The sequence below is a fragment of the Oryctolagus cuniculus genome, chromosome 1, assembly GCF_964237555.1.
Source record: "Oryctolagus cuniculus chromosome 1, mOryCun1.1, whole genome shotgun sequence".
In the NCBI taxonomy this organism is placed as follows: domain Eukaryota; kingdom Metazoa; phylum Chordata; class Mammalia; order Lagomorpha; family Leporidae; genus Oryctolagus; species Oryctolagus cuniculus.
The window spans coordinates 17,347,283-17,368,751 of NC_091432.1; the positions used below are offsets into that span (position 1 = coordinate 17,347,283).

Genomic DNA, 21,469 nt, shown 5'->3' on the forward strand with positions numbered 1-21,469 from the left:
GGTACCTTCCTATGTATGTGTTTCGTTATGTTTATGAACTCGCATGTGTTCAGGGATGATTTTAATACTCATACATAAAAGCCTAGGTCCGCTTTCTAGAACATAATAGACATTGGTCTCTGCATCCTAATGTACCTGGTATGATATGTTACTTTAAATTCGCTATCCTGAATATATCTAAAGGCAATTATACTTCAGTATTATATACAATGTAAAATGTGATAACAGAGGAACAATTGCTATACATCCATAAATTTACTATACCTGAATCATCTGTAATGTTTCACTTGTTGAAATAAATACCCATCATATGTAATACTTAAATCAAATATGAAAAGGCCAGCATTGCAATGCATCAAGAAAACCATTGCTTGTGATGCCAGAATCCCACATTGGAACACTAGCTACAGACCCAGTTCCTTAGCTTCTAATCCAGCTTCCTAGATAATGCTCATAAGAAGGCAACAGGAGATAACCCAAGTATTTTGCAACCCTCACCAATCATTGGAAGGCCAGGATAGAGTTTCTGACTCCTTGTTTCAGCCTGACACAGTCCTTACTATTGTGGTCAAATAAAGGGATTGAACCAAAGTACGGAATATCTCTCCCTCTGTTTCTCTGCCTATTGAATAAATAAATAAACCGATTAAAAGTATATATGCTGTGTGACACATGGATAATTTCTCTGTATTATCAGCTCAATATTCTAGTCACAAACTTTCAATGAAATTAAATGGTTTTCAATACATCACCTATTCTTCAATACATCACAGGACTTTTAAATAGTATTCTTTGTCAGTCATTTTGCAAACTCATATCTCAGTTCTTATCCTTGGCCCCATAAATAAATGCTTCTTTCACTAGGGGTTACCATAGATGTCTTATGCATCTGTGTGTGATAATACAACACATGATAATGTGTGGGCTAAGCAGAAGATTTAGAAAGATGACAAAGTTGATACAGATTTCGTGTATTCATATAAGCTTTTCATTATCTCAGGCTCTCAGATAAGTGTAGAAGTATCTAAAGTGGATGTCTGAAATACAAAGACATTTTTATATAATGTCAGCATTTATTCTACAAAGGCAGTTGAATAGTCTTACCTGCTGGAAAATTTTCTACCCGGAAAAGCAAAGATGTTATATATGCATGACAAAACATTCCTAATTAGTAGAAATAAATCTAGTCATGCCAAATATTTGGTTGCAAAAATCAACCAAATTTAAAAACATTAACTGTATGAATCTGTCTTCTCAGAGAATTCTAGAGAACTAACAAAAAAAATTTTGAAAATGTATGATGACGTTCACATGCCAACCTACTAAGATTTGTGCCTAACAAAACAAAGGCTGGGATTTAGTTCCACGGAACATCCAAAAACAGAGCTTTTTGACAAGTAGAAGTATATCTCATCAGTCTACAGTAATTCAGGAGAGGATGTCTAAGGCCACCTCTTTTCTCATTGAAAACATTTGCCTGGTTCTTCCCAATCTCATCATAGGAAATTGACACTTTTCCACAAGAGTCTAGAGCAATAATAGCCACAGTAACATAGTATCCTACTACGCACTAGATTCCAACTGAAGATACACTCCAACTTGGGCAGAAATTGAGGTTGTCAAAATCTCCTGGGCCATTCCACTAGGAAAACAATGTTCCCTTTTTTATATTCAGACACAGTTTTTATATCATTACTATTTTAAGTGAAAGAGACTGTGTGAGATCATTATACCTTAGTTTGTACAAACATTTGGAACAGATTCAAATGAAGTAATCTCTCCTGAACTGTTTTCTTCCAGAACAATCCCTAGACGGCAAAGGCTTGAGTCATCCCAAGAAACAATTGCCAAATGGCAAGAAACATGAAAAATCCATCATGTGAAAAAAACATTTGTCAAGTAAAATGAGCAGTAACTTATGAGTTTCACATTATGAAATATCTAGGAAAGCCAGATAATATTTAAGTCAGAAGGAAGGAGGACGTTTCCCTCACCCACACCCACACAAAGAACAATGTCACTCTGCCCATGAATCCCTGAGACTCACAGGCAGAGAGCCTTGGAACGGAAGAAGTTACAGACACTGCTTTTCTAACTTGAAAAGAGAAATAATCATAGTTACCTTCAGAGTGGAAACCTTTGATCAAGGCCTGGGTCTGTGTCAGATAGAACCATAATAATCTTCCTTCTATTAATATAACCTTTAATTTCAACCCAACATAAATAAATTCCAAAATTTCTTATAAGAAAGAAATTGTTTTTCTACCAATGAAGCAGTGCCAAATGGATTCCAGTGTTATTTTACCGTAGGTTGCCACTGACTCCAATGAGTATCTGTATTTCATCATATGCTCAGTTAGATAATGAATCTTCTGTGTCATGAAAGACTTCTATACTTACATAAACATATAAATAAATATCTAGCACATATGGGTATTCATATAAATGTATTTAAATCTTCATCATGCCTAAAATTGTGTGAAACATTCACACCTTCAAACAACCTAGCAAATACATTAAATCCAGAAACTCAAATGAGATATGCATTACCTTTAACATAAAAGAATATATGTAAGCACCATGCCTCTTCTATGATAAAATTGGTAAAAATCAAAATATGTCTTTGATTCTAAGGAACACTCTGATACACCAAAGAGCAAAACATGCAGTAGTTCTCAAGAAAATCCATAAAAAATGTAAATTAAATGTGCTTGAAACCATTAAGTAACTAACAAGGAGTGAAGTGAATATTTTGAAGCAAAGCCAGAGAGCCAGACTCAGCATTTGGGATATCTTTTCTACAAAGATTTGTAAAAATTCTAAAGACTAGAAATAATTCTAAAGACATGAGAAAAAGCTGAGTGGTACCCTCTGTAGATGCTTTACTGAGGAGGAACAAATGAAACTCAAGGTCAACCCAAAACAAATGAAATGTCCTTTCTAAAAACCTCGCTTTCATTTGAGACCACAAAGGGCATTTTTCTTCAAGCAGGTGAGGTTTAAAACATATACCTCAAACTCAGTTTCTATCATCTAATTTCTTCACTACACTAAGCTTAATTGGAATTCCCTACTTCTCTAGTTAGAGCTGGTAGCTAGAAACACCAGAAATTCACTCTTAAGAATAAAAATAATGTCTTTAATTGTCTATAGAGTTTTTGTTTACTATTTCTAGCATTCAGATAAAAAAATAGCTAAAGACTTGTTGAAAGGAAAAAGCACTGAAAGTACATATATATGATCCAGACAACAAAGAATGAGCATTTAATAATAAGCTGAGTGTATAGCAGTAATTAAATCACAATGTGAATAATTAATACAAATTTCTTAAGTAACATCCACAAAATATATACTAATGAAATTAAGACTCAATGGTTGGAATTAACAGCCAGTTTGAAACAGATGGATATAGAATTAGTGAATTGTCAGAAATCTTAGAAGGGAAAATGCAGACCAAACCACAGATCAACAAAGTAAATGCAAAAAAATATTATAAAAATAATATGATGGCTCAGTGGAAAAATTTTAAGATTCATTTGTAGATTTATTCATTTATTTGAAAGGCAGAGTTGCAGATCCAAAGAGGGAGAGACAGAGAGGCTTAGTCTATTCTGTGGTTCACTCCCCAAATTGCAAGCAGGAATCCAGGAGCCAGGAACTCGGGTGCACATGGGTGCAGTGGCCCAAGCACTTGGACCATTTTCCATTGCTTTCCCAGGCCCATTAGCAGAGAGCTGGTACAGAAGTGAAGCAGCCAGGACTCCAACCTGCACCCATAAGAGTTGCCAGAACCACAGCAGTTCTTTACCTGCTAAGCCACAGCACCAGTCCCTCAGACACATTTAATTTAATTATCGTTTAAAAAGACATGAGACAGAGAATAGGGTAGCCAAAATGTTTGAGCAATATGGGTAAAACTATTCTGAAAGAGTTCAAAAGCATTAAGCTATAAATTAATGGAATATTGAAAGCTCCTTAACAATACATTATAGCCAGGGCCGAGGCTCACTAGGCTGGTTAATCCTCGGCCTGTAGCGCTGGCACCACAGGTTCTAGTCCCATTTGGGGTGCCGGCCCTGTCCCGGTTGCTCCTTTTCCAGTTCAGCTCTCTGCTGTGGCCCAGGAAGGCAGTGGGGGATGGCCCAAGTGCTTGAGACCAGGAAGAAGCACCTGGCTCCTGGCTTCAGATCAGTGCAGTGCGCCGGCAGTCGCGGTCATTTGGGGGTGAACCAATGGAAGGAAGACCTTTCTCTCTTTCTCTCTCTGTCAAAAGAAAGAAAGAAAGAAAGAAAGAAAGAAAGAAAGAAAGAAAGAAAGAAAGAAAGAAAGAAAGAGAGAGAGAGAGAAAGAGAGAGAGAGAGGAAGGAAGGAAGGAAGGAAGGAAGGAAGGAAGGAAGGAAGGAAGGAAGGAAGGAAGACAATGCATTATAAAATACGTAACTTCTTTTTTTTTTTTTTTTTAGTGTTTTTTTTTCCAGGCAGAGTGGACAGTGAAGAGACAGAGAGAAAGGTCTTCCTTTTCCATTGGTCCACCCTCCAATGGCAGCCGCAGCTGGCGCGCTGCGGCCGGGGCACTGCGCTGAGCAGAAGCCAGGAGCCAGGGGCTTCTCCTGGTCTCCCATGTGGTTGTAGGGCTCAAGGACTTGGGCCATCCTCCACTGCACTCCCGGGCCACAGCAGAGAGTTGGACAGGAAGAGGAGCGACTGGGACAGAATCCAGCGCCCCGACCGGGACTAGAACCCGGTGTGCCGGCGCCGCAGGCAGAAGATTAGCATATTGAGCCATGGTGCTGGCCCAAAATACATAACTTCTACAAAAGGATAAACAGATATGAGGCAGCATAACAAAACTAAAAAAAAAAAAAGGGAATTCTTATGAACATATTGCGTTTAGGAAAATAAAAAGGCTAAAAATTCATTTCTTAAAGTACTAGTGACCCACAGAAGATAAGGAAATAAGACCTCCACAGTACTAATGAGAATGAATATCAACACAGAATTATATATCAACTTTACAGTTAACAAATGAAGGCAAAATGCAGATAGTGTTCTTACAAAATGGAAAAAACTTGGAATACTGTATGACCCATCAAATTCCACCAGATAGAAATCTAAAGATTGATCTCCAGGAAAAAGGGGCAAGCTCTGTTATGGAAAAAGGAAATGCTGTGAGTAAAGAGGATTAAAGGAAAGGGGAATTTTGTGTGTGGATCAACCTGAATAACAACTATACACATTAATAAGCATAAAACAAAGAGGAATGTGGTGAATTTAAATCCACATGCATAATAATTCTTTTAAAAAAAACTAAGCAACTTTTAGCTTTTTCAAAAGTAGAGCTCAACAGTAAAAGCCTTAGGAAATAAATATCTTAGTTGACAATGTAAAAACATAAAAATATCTTGGAAAAATATTCACAAACACTGACCAGACAAATATACTTTCTATATTAATATCGGGCAGCAAAAAGGAGACTTCAAGAAAAGGAATGTTTCCAGAGTTAAATTTTTTGTAGTGCCAAGAGTTCAATAGTAGGAAGATATTACAAAAATTTATATGTAATCAAACCTAGCCTTATCAAATTCTTTTTTTTTATTATTATTTTTTTGAAAGGAAGGAGAAGAGAGAGTGACAGTGAGGGAGGAAGGGAGGGTAGCATGAGAAATAACATTATGTTGTTGTTGTTGTTGTGTTTTTTTTTTTTTTTTTTTGACAGGCAGAGTGGATAGTGAGAGAGAGACAGAGAGAAAGGTCTTCCTTTGCCGTTGGTTCACCCTCCAATGGCCGCTGCGGCCAGCGCGCTGCAGCCGGCGCACCGCGCTGATCCGATGGCAGGAGCCAGGTGCTTTTCCTGGTCTCCCATGGGGTGCAGGGCCCAAGCACCTGGGCCATCCTCCACTGCACTCCCGGGCCACAGCAGAGAGCTGGCCTGGAAGAGGGGCAACTGGGACAGAATCCCGCGCCCCGACCAGGACTAGAACCCGGTGTGCCGGCGCCGCAAGGCGGAGGATTAGCCTAGTAAGCCCCAGCACCGGCCATCAAATTCTTTTAAAATAAGTTTAACCAACAAGAGAAATGGACAATTCAGTAATAATCTGAGGAATTTTTGGAACATAGTGAATACAAGAACGCGCACTTAAAAGCATTCATAATGTGGGGCCAGCACATGGCTCACTAGGTTAATCCTCCGCCTTGCCGTGCCAGCATCCCATATGGGCGCCGGGTTCTAGTCCCGGTTGCTACTCTTCCAGTCCAGCTCTCTGCCCAGAGGGCAGTGGAGGATGGCCCAAGTGCTTGGGCCCCTGCACCCACATGGGAGACCAGGGACACCTGGCTCCTGGCTTCTGGTCAGCGCAGCACTGGCCATAGCGGCCATTTGGGAAGTGAACCAACAGAAGGAAGACCTTTCTGTCTCTCTCTCTCAATGTCTATAATTCTACCTGTCAAGTAAAAAACATTGTTTTTTAAAAAAAAAGCATTCATAATGTATTCAAAATTTGCACATCACTCAGAAACTCCATCTATTGACAGGAAGGAATACTGCATTCAGCAGCAGCAAAATGTGAACATGGAACAGATTTCAAAATCACTGTGATTTCTTCCCAGCAGTGCATGGAACGTTCCCTAGGATTGACCATGTATTATGCCATAAAGTAAGTCTCAGCAAATTAAAAAAAATACAAATCATGCCATGAATCTTTATGGACCACAATGCAATGAAGCTGTAAATCAGCAACTCAGGAATCCCTAGAGCATATGCAGACATATGGAGACTGAACAACATGCTCCTGAATGAATAGTTGGTCATAGAAGAAATCAAAAACTTTCTGGAAGCAGATGGAGATAACAACACAACATATCAAAACTTACGGGATACAGCAAAAGCAGTGTTAAGAAGAAAGTTTATAGCAATAGGTGCCTACGTCAAGAAATTGAAAAGGCACCAATACACAGCAGACTCACAGAATGGCAGATGTCCTAAACAGCACTCTGGCCTCAGAATCAGTCTTTAAAGCATTCAATCCAGCTAAAATCCCATGAGAGTATTGCAGGCATGGAAAGCCAAGACACTCTGCGGGAAAAAAAAAAATGATCTAAATGAAATATCTCTGCATGTGAGATCCGAGTGGAAAGAATGGGCAATCAAAGAAGGAGGTACCTTTCTCTGAAGGGAGGAGAGAACTTCCATTTGACTATGGCCTTGTCTAAATAAGATTGGAGTTGGAGAACTCAAAAGGCTTCCATAGCCTTGGCAACTCATGACAAGAGCCTAGGGAGATTACTGACAACATAAACAAGAGTAACAAATTGTTAAATCAACAGCAGGAGTCACTGTGCACTTACTCCCCATGTAGGATCTCTGTCCTTAATGTGTTGTACTATGTGATTTAACGGTATAATTAGTACTCAAACAGTACTTTACACTTTGTGTTTCTGTGTGGGTGCAAACTGATGAAATCTTTACTTAGTATATACTAACTTGATCTTCTGTATATAAGGATAATTGAAAATGAATCTTGATGTAAATGGGGTGGGAGAGGGAGTGGGAGATGGTACGGTTGTGGGTAGGAGGGAGGTTATGGGGGGAAAAAGCCACTATAATCCAAAAGTTATACTTTGGAAATTTATATTTATTTATTTTTTAAAGGTTTATTTATTTATTTATTTGAAAGGTAGAGTTACAGACAGTGAGAGAGAGAGAGAGACAAAAAAAAAGGTCTTCCTTATGTTGGTTCACTCCCCAAATGGTCACAATGACCAGTCCTACGCTGATCTGAAGCCAGGAGCTTCTTTCTGGTCTCCCATGCGGGTGCAAGCTGACTTGCCCCAAATGATAGAGTTAGAAACATACCAGGGGATTCCAATTCAATCCCATCAAGGTGGCATGTACCAATGCCATCTCACTAGTCCCAGTGATCAATTTCAGTTCACAATTGATCATAACGATAGGACCAAGAGCCAAAGAAAGCACATAAACAAGACTAGTGTCTGCAAATACTAGCTGATAGAATACGAAAGGGAGAGAATGATCCAACATGGGAAGCAAGATACACAGCAGACCCATAGAATGGCAGATGTCCTAAACAGTACTCTGGCCTCAGAATCAGCCCTTAAGGCATGTGGATCTGGCTGAAAAACCCATGAGAGTATTTCAGGCATGGAAAGCCAAGACACTCTGGCAAAAAAAAAAAAAAAAACAAACCCTACATGAAACATCTCTGCAAGTGAGATCCCAGTGGAAAGAACGGGTCATCAAAGAAGGAGGTACCTTTCTCTGAAGGGAGGAGAGAACTTCCACTTTGACTACGACCTTGTCTAAATATGATCAGAGTTGGTGAACTCAAAAGGCTTCCCTAGCCTTGGCGACTCATGACAAGAGCCTAGGGTGATTACTTTTGCCATAAACAAGAGTGTCAATTTGTTAAGTCAACAACAGGAGTCACTGTGCACTTACTTCTCATGTAGGATCTCAGTCCATAATGTGCTGTACATTGTGATTTTATACTATAACTAGTACTCAAATAGTATTTTTCACTGTATGTTTCTGTGTGGGTGCAAACTGTTGAAATCTTTACTTAATATATGCTAAACTGATCTTCCGTATATAAAGAGAAATGAAAATGAATTTTGATGTGAATGGAAGGGGAGAGGGAGTGGGAAAGGGGAGGGTTGCGGGTGGGAGGGACGTTATGGGGGGGAAGCCATTGTAATCCATAAGCTGTACTTTGGAAATTTATATTCATTAAATAAAAGTTAAAAAAAGAACCATTTTAAAAAAAAGAAAGTGAATCTTAATGAAGAATGGGATGGAAGAGGGACTAGGTGGTAGGGTGGTTTGGGGTAGGAGGGCGGGTATGGGGGGAAGAACTGCTATAATCCGAAAGTTGTACTTATGAAATTTATATTCATTAAATAAAAGCTTTCTATTAAAAAAAGAAAAATATTATCTCCAAAAATAAAAATAAAATTCTAAAATTAAAAAGAAATTGCTTAATAATATTCCATATTTTAATTTGTTATATCAAATAAAATGCCTACATTAAAATTTTAAAAAATCATTGTGATTTCAAACCCAGTCATTTCTAACCAAGGAACATATTTACAAGCAAATAAAATAGAGAAAATTTCTCACTACCATGGAACTCACTGTATAGCCATATTTCCTAATATCTACAAGTAACTGCCTTGAAAGAACATTCGAATGGCCTACTAAAGGTAAGCCTTCCCTTAAATGTGGAATGCTTTCTTCTGTATATTTGACATAGCATGTGCTTGTTATGGTTTAGTATCCTGTATCTCATGGCATGTATTTATACATGATACACTGATATTATTTCTTAGTCTATTCTGTAGTAAAATATTATAGGTGCTAGCAATTCTGAGAAAGAATAAACTTTATTTAAGAGTAAAACATAAGAAAAATTTACATTAACAGATATAAAATACAATATTAATTATGGCATATAAACTTATAGTCTTAAAAATGTCACTTTATAAGAAAATAAGAATATATACTTTTCTAACAAACTATGAAAATCTTAAAAATACCCATTCCCCATTTTAAGAATTCACTACTAAATATTTCTTCATTGTGCAAAGGTAATCAAGTCTAAAGAATAAATTTAATCTGATTAAAAAATCAAGAATAACACATGAAATTTACCTCATAAATGGAATCTGTATTGGTTCTGCTATAGAGGCTAATAAGGGTGCAGTTGACCTTTAAAAAATTATACTTGGCTTTCCTGGAAGGAACAAAACTCCACTGAGAATAGATTTTCCATTTCTCTGCCACATCATTTTCTTTTTCTGGTCCAGAGCTTCTTCATCGCATTTTTCATCTCTGCATTTCTCAGAGTATAAATTAGAGGATTCAACATGGGGGTAATAACAGTGTAAAACACAGTCAAGGATTTGTCAATGGGTAAGGTGGAAGGGGGTCTCACATACATAAAAATACAAGGAACAAAGAAGAGGACCACCACAGTGATGTGAGACCCACAGGTAGATAAGGCTTTGCGTCTCCCTTCCTGACTGAGATTCTTCAGGGAATGTAGAATGACTCCATAGGAAATGAGTAAGAGAACAAAGATGATGACACAGATGGCCCCATCATTGGCAACCACAGTGAGCCCAATAACATAAGTGTCAGTGCAGGCAAGTTTTAATAAGGGGTACATGTCACAGATGAAGTGGTCGATGACATTGGGGCCACAGAAGGGAAGGTTGTAAACAAAGAGAAGTTGGACGACAGCATGCACAAAACCTCCAACCCACGCCAATAGCAGCAGCAGAACACACACCCGTTGGTTCATGATTGTCAAATAATGCAAGGGTTTACAGATGGCCACATAGCGGTCGTAGGCCATGACAACTAGGAGTAAAATCTCAGCTCCACCAAATAAGTGTCCTATAAAAAGCTGGGTCATACAAGCTTGGAAGGAAATGGTTTTCTTTTCATAGAGTAAGTCTATAATCATGTTTGGGGTAACTGTAGTAGAATAGACAGCATCCATGAATGATAGGTAGCCTAAAAAGAAGTACATTGGAGCATCCAAGGTGGGGCTGACCACCACAGTCACGACAATGAGTAGGTTGCCCACCATTGTCACCATGTAGATGAGCAAGAATAGCACAAATAATATTTTCTGACCCTGAGGGTTTTGAGTGAGCCCTAAAAGGACAAATTCAGTCACATTGTTTCTCCGTTCCATGTGTCCATCTACATGTCCTTATTTCAAATTACCTGCAAATATAATTATTATAGTGACTTCATGAAGTATTAGGATACATTGTTTATTCATTCAATAATCTGCTATTACAATTTGTTATGTTTCAGAACCATCAAGGATACAAGGCTGATTAAAACATGAGCCCAGTGATAACATCTTACATAACCCAAGTACATTGGGAATAGCCTGGTGATGACTGCATGGGAACTCTGTAATATAATTGCAATGTATATTGAATCTAAAATTATTTCAAACTGAAAAGGTTTCTTTACAAAAAGTATAGCCCCTTAACTCAGAGATCTACCAGATAAATGGAGCAAGAAGTAATTAAAAATATGTGGGAAAAGGACAGATTATTAAATAAATGAATATTATTTCTACATGAAACTTAATAAAATTGCACAAGTTGTTACTACCACAAAAAGGAATAAAGTAAAAATGGATTAAAGATTTAATGTGAAACTATGTAAGGCTTATATTTGATTTCAAATCAACAAATAAGATGACTGCCTACATTCTAGGGTGGAAGAATCTTCTTAATAATTGAAATGCAAGGGAAAAAAAAACGTACTTCACAGCATTATGAATTTAAGGAAGAACACAAAGTCAATAGACAAACAAATGTGTTTTAGAGGACAAATGCAGAGACGTCTAAAGTACACAAAAGAGAGGGCTGAACATTTGGCCTTGCATTTCAGACACTGGTTAGGGCACTGGTGTCCCATATCAGGTACTTGAATTTGACTCCCAGCTCCAGCTTGTGGTTCCAACCTCCTGCTAATGCAGCCCCTGGGAGACAGCAATGATGGTGCAAGTAGCTGAACTGCCACCAACCACTTGGGGGACCTGGATTGGGTTTACAGCTACCAATTTCAGCCTGTTGGTTGTTGCAGGCATTTGGAGAGTAACCCAGCTGCTGATTACAGTTTTCTCTCTCTCTCATCTATTGTTTATCTATCCATCTATCTCTGCCTCTGTCTTTTTAATTCCCTCAAATACATAAGTAAATTTTTAAAATTTATCAAGATCTACAGGGGCCAACAATGTTGCATAGCGGGTAAAGCCTCTGCCTGCAGTGCCAGCATCCCATCTGGATGCTGGTTCGTGTCCTGGCTGCCCCGATCCAGCTCTCTGCTATGGCCCTGGGAAAGCAGAAGATGGCCCAAGTCCTTGGGCCCCTGCACCCACATGGGAGACCCAGAAGAGGCTCCTGGCTCCTGGCTCTTGGCTTCATATTAACCCAGCTCTAGTCTTTGGGGCCATTTGGGGAGTGAACCAGTGAATGAAGGACCGATTCTCTCTCTCTCTCTCTCTCTCTCTCTCTCTCTCTCTTTTCTCTCCCCCCCACCTCTGCCTTTCAAATAAATAAATATTTTTTAAAATGCACTGAAATGGCAGCAAATATGATAGAATGTTGAAATGCATTTATAAACAGGAAAAATGCAAAATAGAAAGCACATATTACATTTTATCTATTGGAATGACAGAAAAAGTTTCAAAAGTGATAATACTAATGAATTTTTAAAATAAAGGAGGGTATTATCTTATACTACTACTGAAAATGCAAATGTAAACAATCTTTTTGGAAAACAATTTAGCAATTTTGTTGAAAGTACATATGTGTGTTCACATTTTATGGCAACAAAGTGCACTTTAGAATGTAGCCTACAAAATTCAAAGCCCTTGTACATAAGGCTATATGCATTACATCATTTGTGGTATTAACTAAAAAGTCATAAAATAGCAAAAACAAAATCAAATATTAAATTGAATTCTATTCATAAGGAAATGTTCCAATAAAATACAAAAATTGATTAAGTGTAATACAGATATTTTAAAATAATTAATTCCAGCTTTGCCAGTACTCAGATAAATTTCTGCAAGTCTTGTTGAATAAGAAAGAAATAAGCATAATATGATATTATTAAAAATATGTATGCCTTCTTAGGTTGTATATGATTATATTAGCATGAGAAAACATGGAAAACAAAATGTGGGTTTTTTTGTAAACATGGTTCACGTTGTGCCGGTGGTGTGAGAGAAAAGCAGGTGAAGGGGTAAAAATGATAAGAGGGAAGAATTCAAGCCAAGAAACAGGGAAAGAAAATGGGAGGCAGGCAGTTAGGAGGCAGGAAGGAAGGAAGGAAGGAGGGAAAGAAGAACAGAAAAAAAAAAAAAGACACACACACACACATAAAAAAAAAAAAAAACCCTATAGCATAAGCAACATCAACATTCATCAGCCCATTTACATTCTAAAATAATCCTAGTAAGGATATACACTTACTTTTTATCTGTTGATACTCTCTTCAGTCTGACCTCACAGTATGTGGATTTCCTGTGTTGCTAACTATAGACTACCCCCCCATTCGCAAGCACTAGATAACCAGTTTTGTATCACTCTGAAAAACAGTGTTCCTGCAATTTTGTCCTACATTCACTATGTCACCATTTTTCTCCCTATATTTCCCCATTGTCTGCATATTTGTATATCAATATACATCTATTTTAAAACATTTCTATCTCTATATATGTATAAGTACCCGTATATTTATATTTAAACATATCTCTAAGTTCAAAACAAAATCTACTCTGTCACCTCACCATCTCTTTCAAGCAAACACAAGACCTGATTTCTGCTCTTCACTTTTCTGGGTCCAACAGTCTATTGCAGCCCTTTTTTTTTTTTTACTTGACTTTTCATTCCTATGAATTAAAGTAATATTTTGCTCATTGAAGTTATTTGAAAGCCATACACTTAACTTCTACGGATGCTATATCGTCTTGTACTTGCTAACACACTAAACAATGCTTAGAAAGAATATATCAGTTGTTCCTATGAACTAATTCACAAATATCTTCCCATTAATATTTTCCCCAAATTCTTACACTTGGACTTAGTTATTAAGAACACTTATATCAGAAATGCAAATTTATTATAATATTTTATAATATTAAAGTATTCAAAATACTGTTAAAGAATTGAGTAGGTCCACATGTATTTCAGCAATGTCAACAAACCCTTAATATATTTGATAATTAGAATCACATAGGAAATTTGAAATACATGAGTATTCACTCCACCTGGTAACTGTGGCATAACTTAAAGCCTGGGGCAGAATCTTACAAGTAAATGCACTTTCTGGTTTACTTGCCTAAGAAGACAGTGATTCAGTCCATGTTCTGGATTCGCCTTCTCGCTTGTTCTAGAACACAACAGCCTTTTACACTGACCCCATGTCTATGAGCAAAGACAGCAGAGTGGCACATGTACCATCAGTAGTGCTTGAAATATTCGCTTGTGCCCAACTCATTGTAGGTTTGCAAGGAGTCTGATGCAGCTCAGTCTTTCAGAAAACAAAAAATTATCTTTTAAGTTTCTGGAATTTTCAAAATGAATATCCAAAATATCCTGTAACCAAAAGAAATCCAAATCTTGATATTGAACAGAGATCCAAAATTTCATTGTTGAGAAAATTGGTCCTAATAACAAACAAGTGTAAAATAAGTCTTTTGGGGTTTAGTGAACTTTAAGAGAGACAGAGTTGTGAAATAAGCCTGACCAAAACATCATGTTTTCCTTAATTGTAGCTAATACATAAAGTACAAAATAAGTACTCTGAGTAAAATTGAAATCTTGAGATTTTAAAAATATCATCAAATCTTGTAGTCATTAATGTTAATAATTTACTTTTAAAAAAATAATTGTTGCCTGTTAAAGTAAATATTTACAGTTTGTGTTTTATACCATGAAACTGAAATAATGAAATAGTCTACAACATTTTGATTCTCAGTCAGTTATGCTGGCCTGTTTTCACCTAGCATACTTGAACTTGAATAAATGTAAAACCTTGTCTAAAGGATGGTGAATTATTTTGACCCTTTTTGATCATGTTTTGAGTCCATGATTTCGACTACAAAAGACACTCATGAATACCAGTATAGGACAGCAGTCTCTGAGATGTCTGTGAACACTTTGTCTACATTTGAATTATACCAGTCTTGTTGAGTCATTCAACTAGTGCATCCCTAAGGGTGAGTCTTCTGTAATTAAATTCATTGGGACCTTAATCGTAATTCTGGGGATAGAACTGAGGTAGACTGCACCTCCAGAGATGCCACATGGATACTAACTACAAAGGTCAAGATTTAAGGAAACATGCCCTCTTGGGAGTGAGGAGTATAGAAGAGAAACTTGGAGTCACATAGCTAAAGCATCTAGTCTGGGCAGAAATGAAATATGTACTATTCATATTAAAATCATGCCTTGAAAAATGGGCAAACATTGAATGTCCAAGTTTAACCCATGTCTTTCCAGACATCATCTGAACTGAAACCTAGAGGATAAAGAAAGTTAATTTCAAAACAAATCATTGAAAGCTTGATCCAAGGGCAGAAAAATCAGCATTCTCTCCTAAGAGGAAAGATCCTGAGTTTGTCATTTAGTTTTAAGCAGACAAGGTGGTAGTACATGTATTAGTATAGGAATACAGAAAAGGAAAATAAATGTAAAACACTGCATATATATCTCAAAGTGATCACAGAACATTCTCAGAGTAAACAGTATGCCAGTATGCTGACCTCTCAGACGTGTCACCATACATTTCAAAATACTTAAAATAATACAGAGTGCATACATGAGAATCATAGAATGCAACAACAATTAGATAACAAAAATAAAAGTGAATATTTGCCGATTAATTACATGCTAAGAAACCTAACTAAATTTGAAGCATTATAATCTACTGCAATATATTTTATTGGGAAAAACAGTTGCAGCAGGTAATGTTAAACTGCTTTGAATATTAGCCACATTTTTAGCAGTGCGATTAGTATTATTTTTATTATTTTAGATCTATTGATGTATAAATGACAAATAGGAATCCTATGGACTGAGAGTGTACAATTTTATATTGGTTGTAAAATGAGTGCAACAGTTAAACTAACATATTCATTACATCACAAAGTTAATATCTTCTTTCTGTTACTTAAATTTTTTTTGACAGGCAGAGTGGACAGTGAGAGAGAGACAGACAGAGAGAAAGGTCTTCCTTTGCCGTTGGTTCACCCTCCAATGGCCACCGCGGTCGGCGCGCTGCTGCCGGCACACCGCTCTGATCCAAAGGCAGAAGCCAGGTGCTTCTCCTGGTCTCCCATGGGGTGCAGGGCCCAAGTACTTGGGCCATCCTCCACTGCACTCCCTGGCCACAGCAGAGAGCTGGCCTGGAAGAGGGGCAACAGGGACAGAATCCGGCGCCCGGACCGGGACTAGAACCCGGTGTGCCAGCGCCGCTAGGTGGAGGATTAGCCTAGTGAGCCGCGGCGCTGGCCCTGTTACTTAATTTTATGTTGAGAACATTTAAGATCTATCCTTTTACAGTGTTGTTAACCATGCTATAAATTAAGGGGTCCAGCATGAAGTTAGAATTGTACAAAACACAATAAATGATTTATCATTGAGAAATTCTTTGGAAATTGTTTTTGATTTCTCTTTTGAATATTGCTATCTGTTCCTCTCGAAACACTGATGTAAAGATTGAGATAACAACTTTAATGAACACATTTTTGAAAGGAATTACCACAAGCCTCCCCACTGAAGTTAAAATCAAGATAATATTTCCTCTACCCACAGTTATTATTCCATGTTTTTCTATATGAAATAGTTATAATCAGGAGGTATATGGTATAAAATATTGTAAATAAAAGTCCTTATTTAAGATTATATTTTTATCTAGCTAGAATATATTGTAAGGATGTTCAGTACAGTGAATTAATTCAAAATTAAACTTTCTTTAATATTACCCAAAATTATTTAGAAGATATATGGTAGAGAAGTATCTTTAATTAAGGTAACCAAAATTACATAATGCAAACTCAAATGAAAATCTGAAAGACTTCTATGATGAAAACAAAAGAATTGCTGAAGAACTTCAAAGACCTAAATAAATCAAATTATAATATTCCCAGATAGAATGATTCAATGTGTTTTAAGATGTTCATTATTTTCCAGTTAATTATATTTACTATATTGCCAGTCATAAATCTGAATAGATTTCTTTCTTGAGAGGCAGAGTAACAGAGATACAGGGAGAGACAGAAAGATAGAGATCATCCATTCAACTGTTTGCTCTTCAGCTGAAGCCAGGAGCCAGGAATTCAATCTGGGCCCCCCCCTTGTGGGTGACAGGAACTAAGAGCTTGAGTCATAATCCACTTGCTCCTAGCTCATTAGCAGGAAGTTGGTTGGAAACACAGAGTAGAAGGGACTCAAACCAGGCACTTTGATGTGGAATGTGGGCATTCCGAGCTGCATATGAATCAGCCGCACAACAACATTTGCCCTTAAAATATTTTTAAATAAGATTATTGACTTGTAGGCCTTTAACCAGATTTGAAAATCTACCTACATGAATTAAATAATGGGGTAATAGCTTAGGAATAAACAATTAATAAAAGGAAAACAATGTAGAATAGATACATAAATATCTGGGCATTTTTTAAACTACATCAGATTAGAGAAGAAAGTTGGATTTTTTTAAATTTCTGGAAATTGGTTTTGAAGCAACAGAAAACCACTAAGAATGGTAATAATATAAAAACAAATAACCCAGTTCCAAAGGGACAAATGATCTGAATAGTTATTTCTCAAAAGATGGCAAACAAATCACAGACATATAAAAAAGGTGCATGATCACAAAGCATCAGAGAAATGAAAACCAAAATCATACTGAGGTATTACCTTAAAGTTTTCATATGCAATCATAAAAGATCCAGTACAGCTGAGGCAAAGCTGAACAAAAATATGTTTCAAATTGAATCAGGGCATCACAATACCTCATTTCAAAGCATATCATAAAGCTAAAGTAAATAAAACAGCATATCATAAAGCTAAAGTAAATAAAACCAGCACACAGAACAATGGAACTGAATAGAGAACCCCAAAGCTTATCCACACACATATAGTCAACTGACTTTTGACAAAGGTAACAAGTGCATACACTGGAGAAAGTCTTTTCAATAAATGGTGCTGGAAAAACTGGACATGTATGCATAGAAGAATGGAATTAGATCCCCATCTCTCCTGACATACAAAATATCAACTCAAATTGATTGAAGATCTAAATTTAAGACCAAAAGCAGTTAAATTACTAAAAGGAAATGTAGGGAAAATACTTCAAGACATTGGTGCAGGTGATAACTTCTTGGATAAGATTTCCCAAAAGCACCAGCAACAAAGGCAAAGTAGAAAAATGAATGGCATTTATTAAAAACTGACAAATAAGAGTTGGAGAAACAGGAAGCCCTGCACACTTTTGGCAATATAAATCAGGATAGCCATTATGAGGCAAAGTATAGAATTTCCTCAAAAATTAAAAATAGAACTGCCATGCAATGCAGTATTCCTACTTCTGGGTATACAGCCAAAGGCTATAGAATGAGTATTTAGAAGAGATGTCTGCAGTCACATGTTCACAGCAATAGCCAAGCTATGCAGTCAACTTAAGTGCCCATCAACAAATGAATGGGCAAAGAAAATATGTACACAGTGGTAAATCAGTTAGTCTTAAAAAAAAGAAGGAATTCCACATTTACACATATATGAACAATGGACATTACCTTGAATGAAATAAGTTAGGCATAGAAAGACAATTACTACTTGATTTCACTTGTATATGGGCTCATAAAAAGTGTAGAAATATGATTACCAGGAGCTAGATTAAGGGTGTTAGGTAGATGTTGGTCAACCATCACACAGTTTAGTTAGATAGGAAGAATAAATTCAATACCTCTATGTACAACATGGTATCTATAGTTAATAACAATGTAGCATAGTCTTGAAAATGGTTAAGAATGTACATTGCAAGTATTTTCACCACAAAATAGCAATAAGTAGGTGAGATGACAAATATGTAAATTAGTTTGATTTAGGCATTCCACAATGTATACATACTTCAAAACAACATGTTGTCGCAGGTGCCACGGCTCACTTGGCTAATAGTCCAACTGCGGTGAAGGCACACCAGGTTCTAGTCCCAGTTGGGGTGCCGGATTCTGTCCCAGTTGCTCCTCTTCCAGTCTAGCTCTCTGCTGTGGCCCGGGAGTGCAGTGGAGGATGACCCAATTGCTTGGGCCCTGCACCCACATGGGAGACCAAGAGGAAGCACCTGGCTCCTGGCTTCGGATCGGTGCAGTGCGCTGGCCACAACGCACAGGCCATAGCGCCTGTTTGGGGGGCGAACCAACAGAAAAAGGAAGACCTTTCTCTCTGTCTCTCTCTGTCTAACTCTGCCTGAAAGATTTAAAATTAAACTAAAGTTATTATTAACCAAATGTATCAATAATGGGTTGTTTTTTTTTAAGTTATGTTGTTTTCTTTTCTTTTTTTTTTTTTTTTATAGGCAGAGTGGACAGTGAGAGAGAGAAACAGAGAGAAAGGTCTTCCTTTTGCCGTTGGTTCACCCTCCAATGGCCAAAGCGGCCAGCGCGCTGCGGCCGGCTCATCACGCTGATCCAAAGCCAGGAGCCAGGTGCTTCTCCTGGTCTCCCATGTGGGTGCAGGGCCCAAGAACTTGGGCCATCCTCCACTGCACTCCCAGGCCACAGTAGAGAGCTGGCCTGGAAGAGGGGCAACCGGGACAGAATCCGGAGCCCCGACCGGGACTAGAACCCAGTGTGCCAGTGCCACAGGTGGAGGATTAGCCCATTGAGCCGCGGCACAGGCCTCAGTAATGGTTTAAAAAATAAGATAATTAAGAGGAACTTGCGGGCCGGCGCCGCGGCTCACTAGGCTAATCCTCCGCCTAGCGGCGCCGGCACACCGGGTTCTAGTCCCGGTCGGGGCACCGGATTCTGTCCCGGTTGCCCCTCTTCCAGGCCAGCCCTCTGCTGTGGCCAGGGAGTGCAGTGGAGGATGGCCCAGGTGCTTGGGCCCTGCACCCCATGGGAGACCAGGAAAAGCACCTGGCTCCTGGCTCCTGCCATCGGATCAGCGCAGTGCGCCAGCCGCAGCGCGCTGGCCGCGGCGGCCATTGGAGGGTGAACCAACGGCAAAAGGAAGACCTTTCTCTCTGTCTCTCTCTCTCACTGTCCACTCTGCCTGTCAAAAATAAAAAAAAAAAAAAAAAGAGGAACTTGCAATACACATAAAATTACAAGTAAAGAACTAGAACAAAGGAATCCCGATGAACCACAAAAAATTTATAATAGGAAAACAATTGATAGAAAAATGCAAATGCATGTTTAATAGAAGTTTTAAAATGGAGGATTCAAAAAAATAATGTTCAATAAACAAGAATACACTCAAATTCAGTATCAATAAAAAATCCAAATTAAAATTGCAATGTATTCCATCTTAAAACCATTACATTAGCAAAACTATCAAAGAGCTTGCAATATCAGACATTGGGAAGAATGTAAAGCAATAAATTTGTTATACACTCTTGGTAGGGGTGTAACATAATCATACAGAATTTGGTGGGAAGATGCTATCATCTGTAAAAGTGAATGTATAAACATTGTACTTAACACAAAATAATTTCCTTCAGAACATCCATAGCAATACTATGTGCTCTATGAAAAAATCTGGACACAACTCCTGTGACCATTAATTACATGGCTACACATCATGTAGTATAGTCACACTTGGAATAAAACACATCAAGCAAATGATGAGACTAAAGGGACATGGAGGGGCTGGCACTGTGGCACAGCAGGTTAACGCCCTGGCCTGAAACGCTGGCATCCCATTTGGGCACTGGTTCAAGACCTGGCTGCTCCACTTCTGATCCAGCTCTCTGCTATGGCCTGGGAAAGCAGTAGAAGATGGCCCAAGTCCTTGTGCCCCTGCACCCACGTGGGAGACCCAGAAGAAGCTCCTGGCTCCTGGCTTAGGATCAGTGCAACTCCGGCCTTTGTGGCCAACTGGGGAGTGAACCATCGGATGGAAGCCCTCTCTCTCTCTCTACCTCTCCTCTCTCTGTGTAACTCTGACTTTCAAATAAATAAATAAATCTTTAAAAAATAAAATAAAGGGACATGGAGCAACATAACTGAATCTTAGAAAGTTAATACATGGATCAATATGATATTCAGAAAAATGCATAGCTTATGCTTTCAATTAAGGACAGGAATAAGAAAAACTAAACAACATATTTTAAGTATACATACATATGTAGTTAACTATTTGTAATTATGATTCACAAAAGTTTAGCACTGCAATCACCTATGCAGAAAGATGGATGAGTGGTATAAAAAAGGTACACATGGGCCGGCACTATGGCTTAGCAGGTTAAGCCACTGCCTGCAATGCTGGTATCCCATATGGGCATGGGTTCGAGTCACTATTGCTTGACTTCTGATCTAGCTCCCTGCTAATGTGCCTGGGAAAGCAGTGGAAGATGGTCCAACTGCTTGGGCCCCTGCTCCATGTGGGAGACCCAGAAGAAACTCCTGGCTCCTGGCTTCTGATTGGCCCAGCTCCAGCTGTCGTGATCATTTGGAGAGTTAACCAACAATTGGAAGATCTCTTTCTGTCTCACTCTCTCTCTCTCTCTCTCTCTCTGCCTTTCTGTAACTACACCTTTCAAATAAATAAATCTTTTTTAAAAAAGGTACATACAGGTAATTTAAAGATAATAATATTATTGGTAAGTAGCCACAATGTTTGCAAATAAATTGTATATGCTTTGAATATAATATACACAACTTAATGAACATAATAGATAATGTAACATTTT

General features: G+C 38.0%; 1 protein-coding gene across 1 annotated transcript; it reads right to left on the bottom strand.

Moving 5' to 3' along the window:
• Positions 1–9,797: 9,797 nt before the first annotated feature.
• Positions 9,798–10,715, bottom strand: LOC100353078 (olfactory receptor 4A15-like). Its single transcript, XM_008272619.3, has one exon. The coding sequence runs from the start codon at positions 10,713–10,715 to the stop codon at positions 9,798–9,800; it is 918 nt and encodes a 305-aa protein (XP_008270841.2).
• Positions 10,716–21,469: the final 10,754 nt, after the last annotated feature.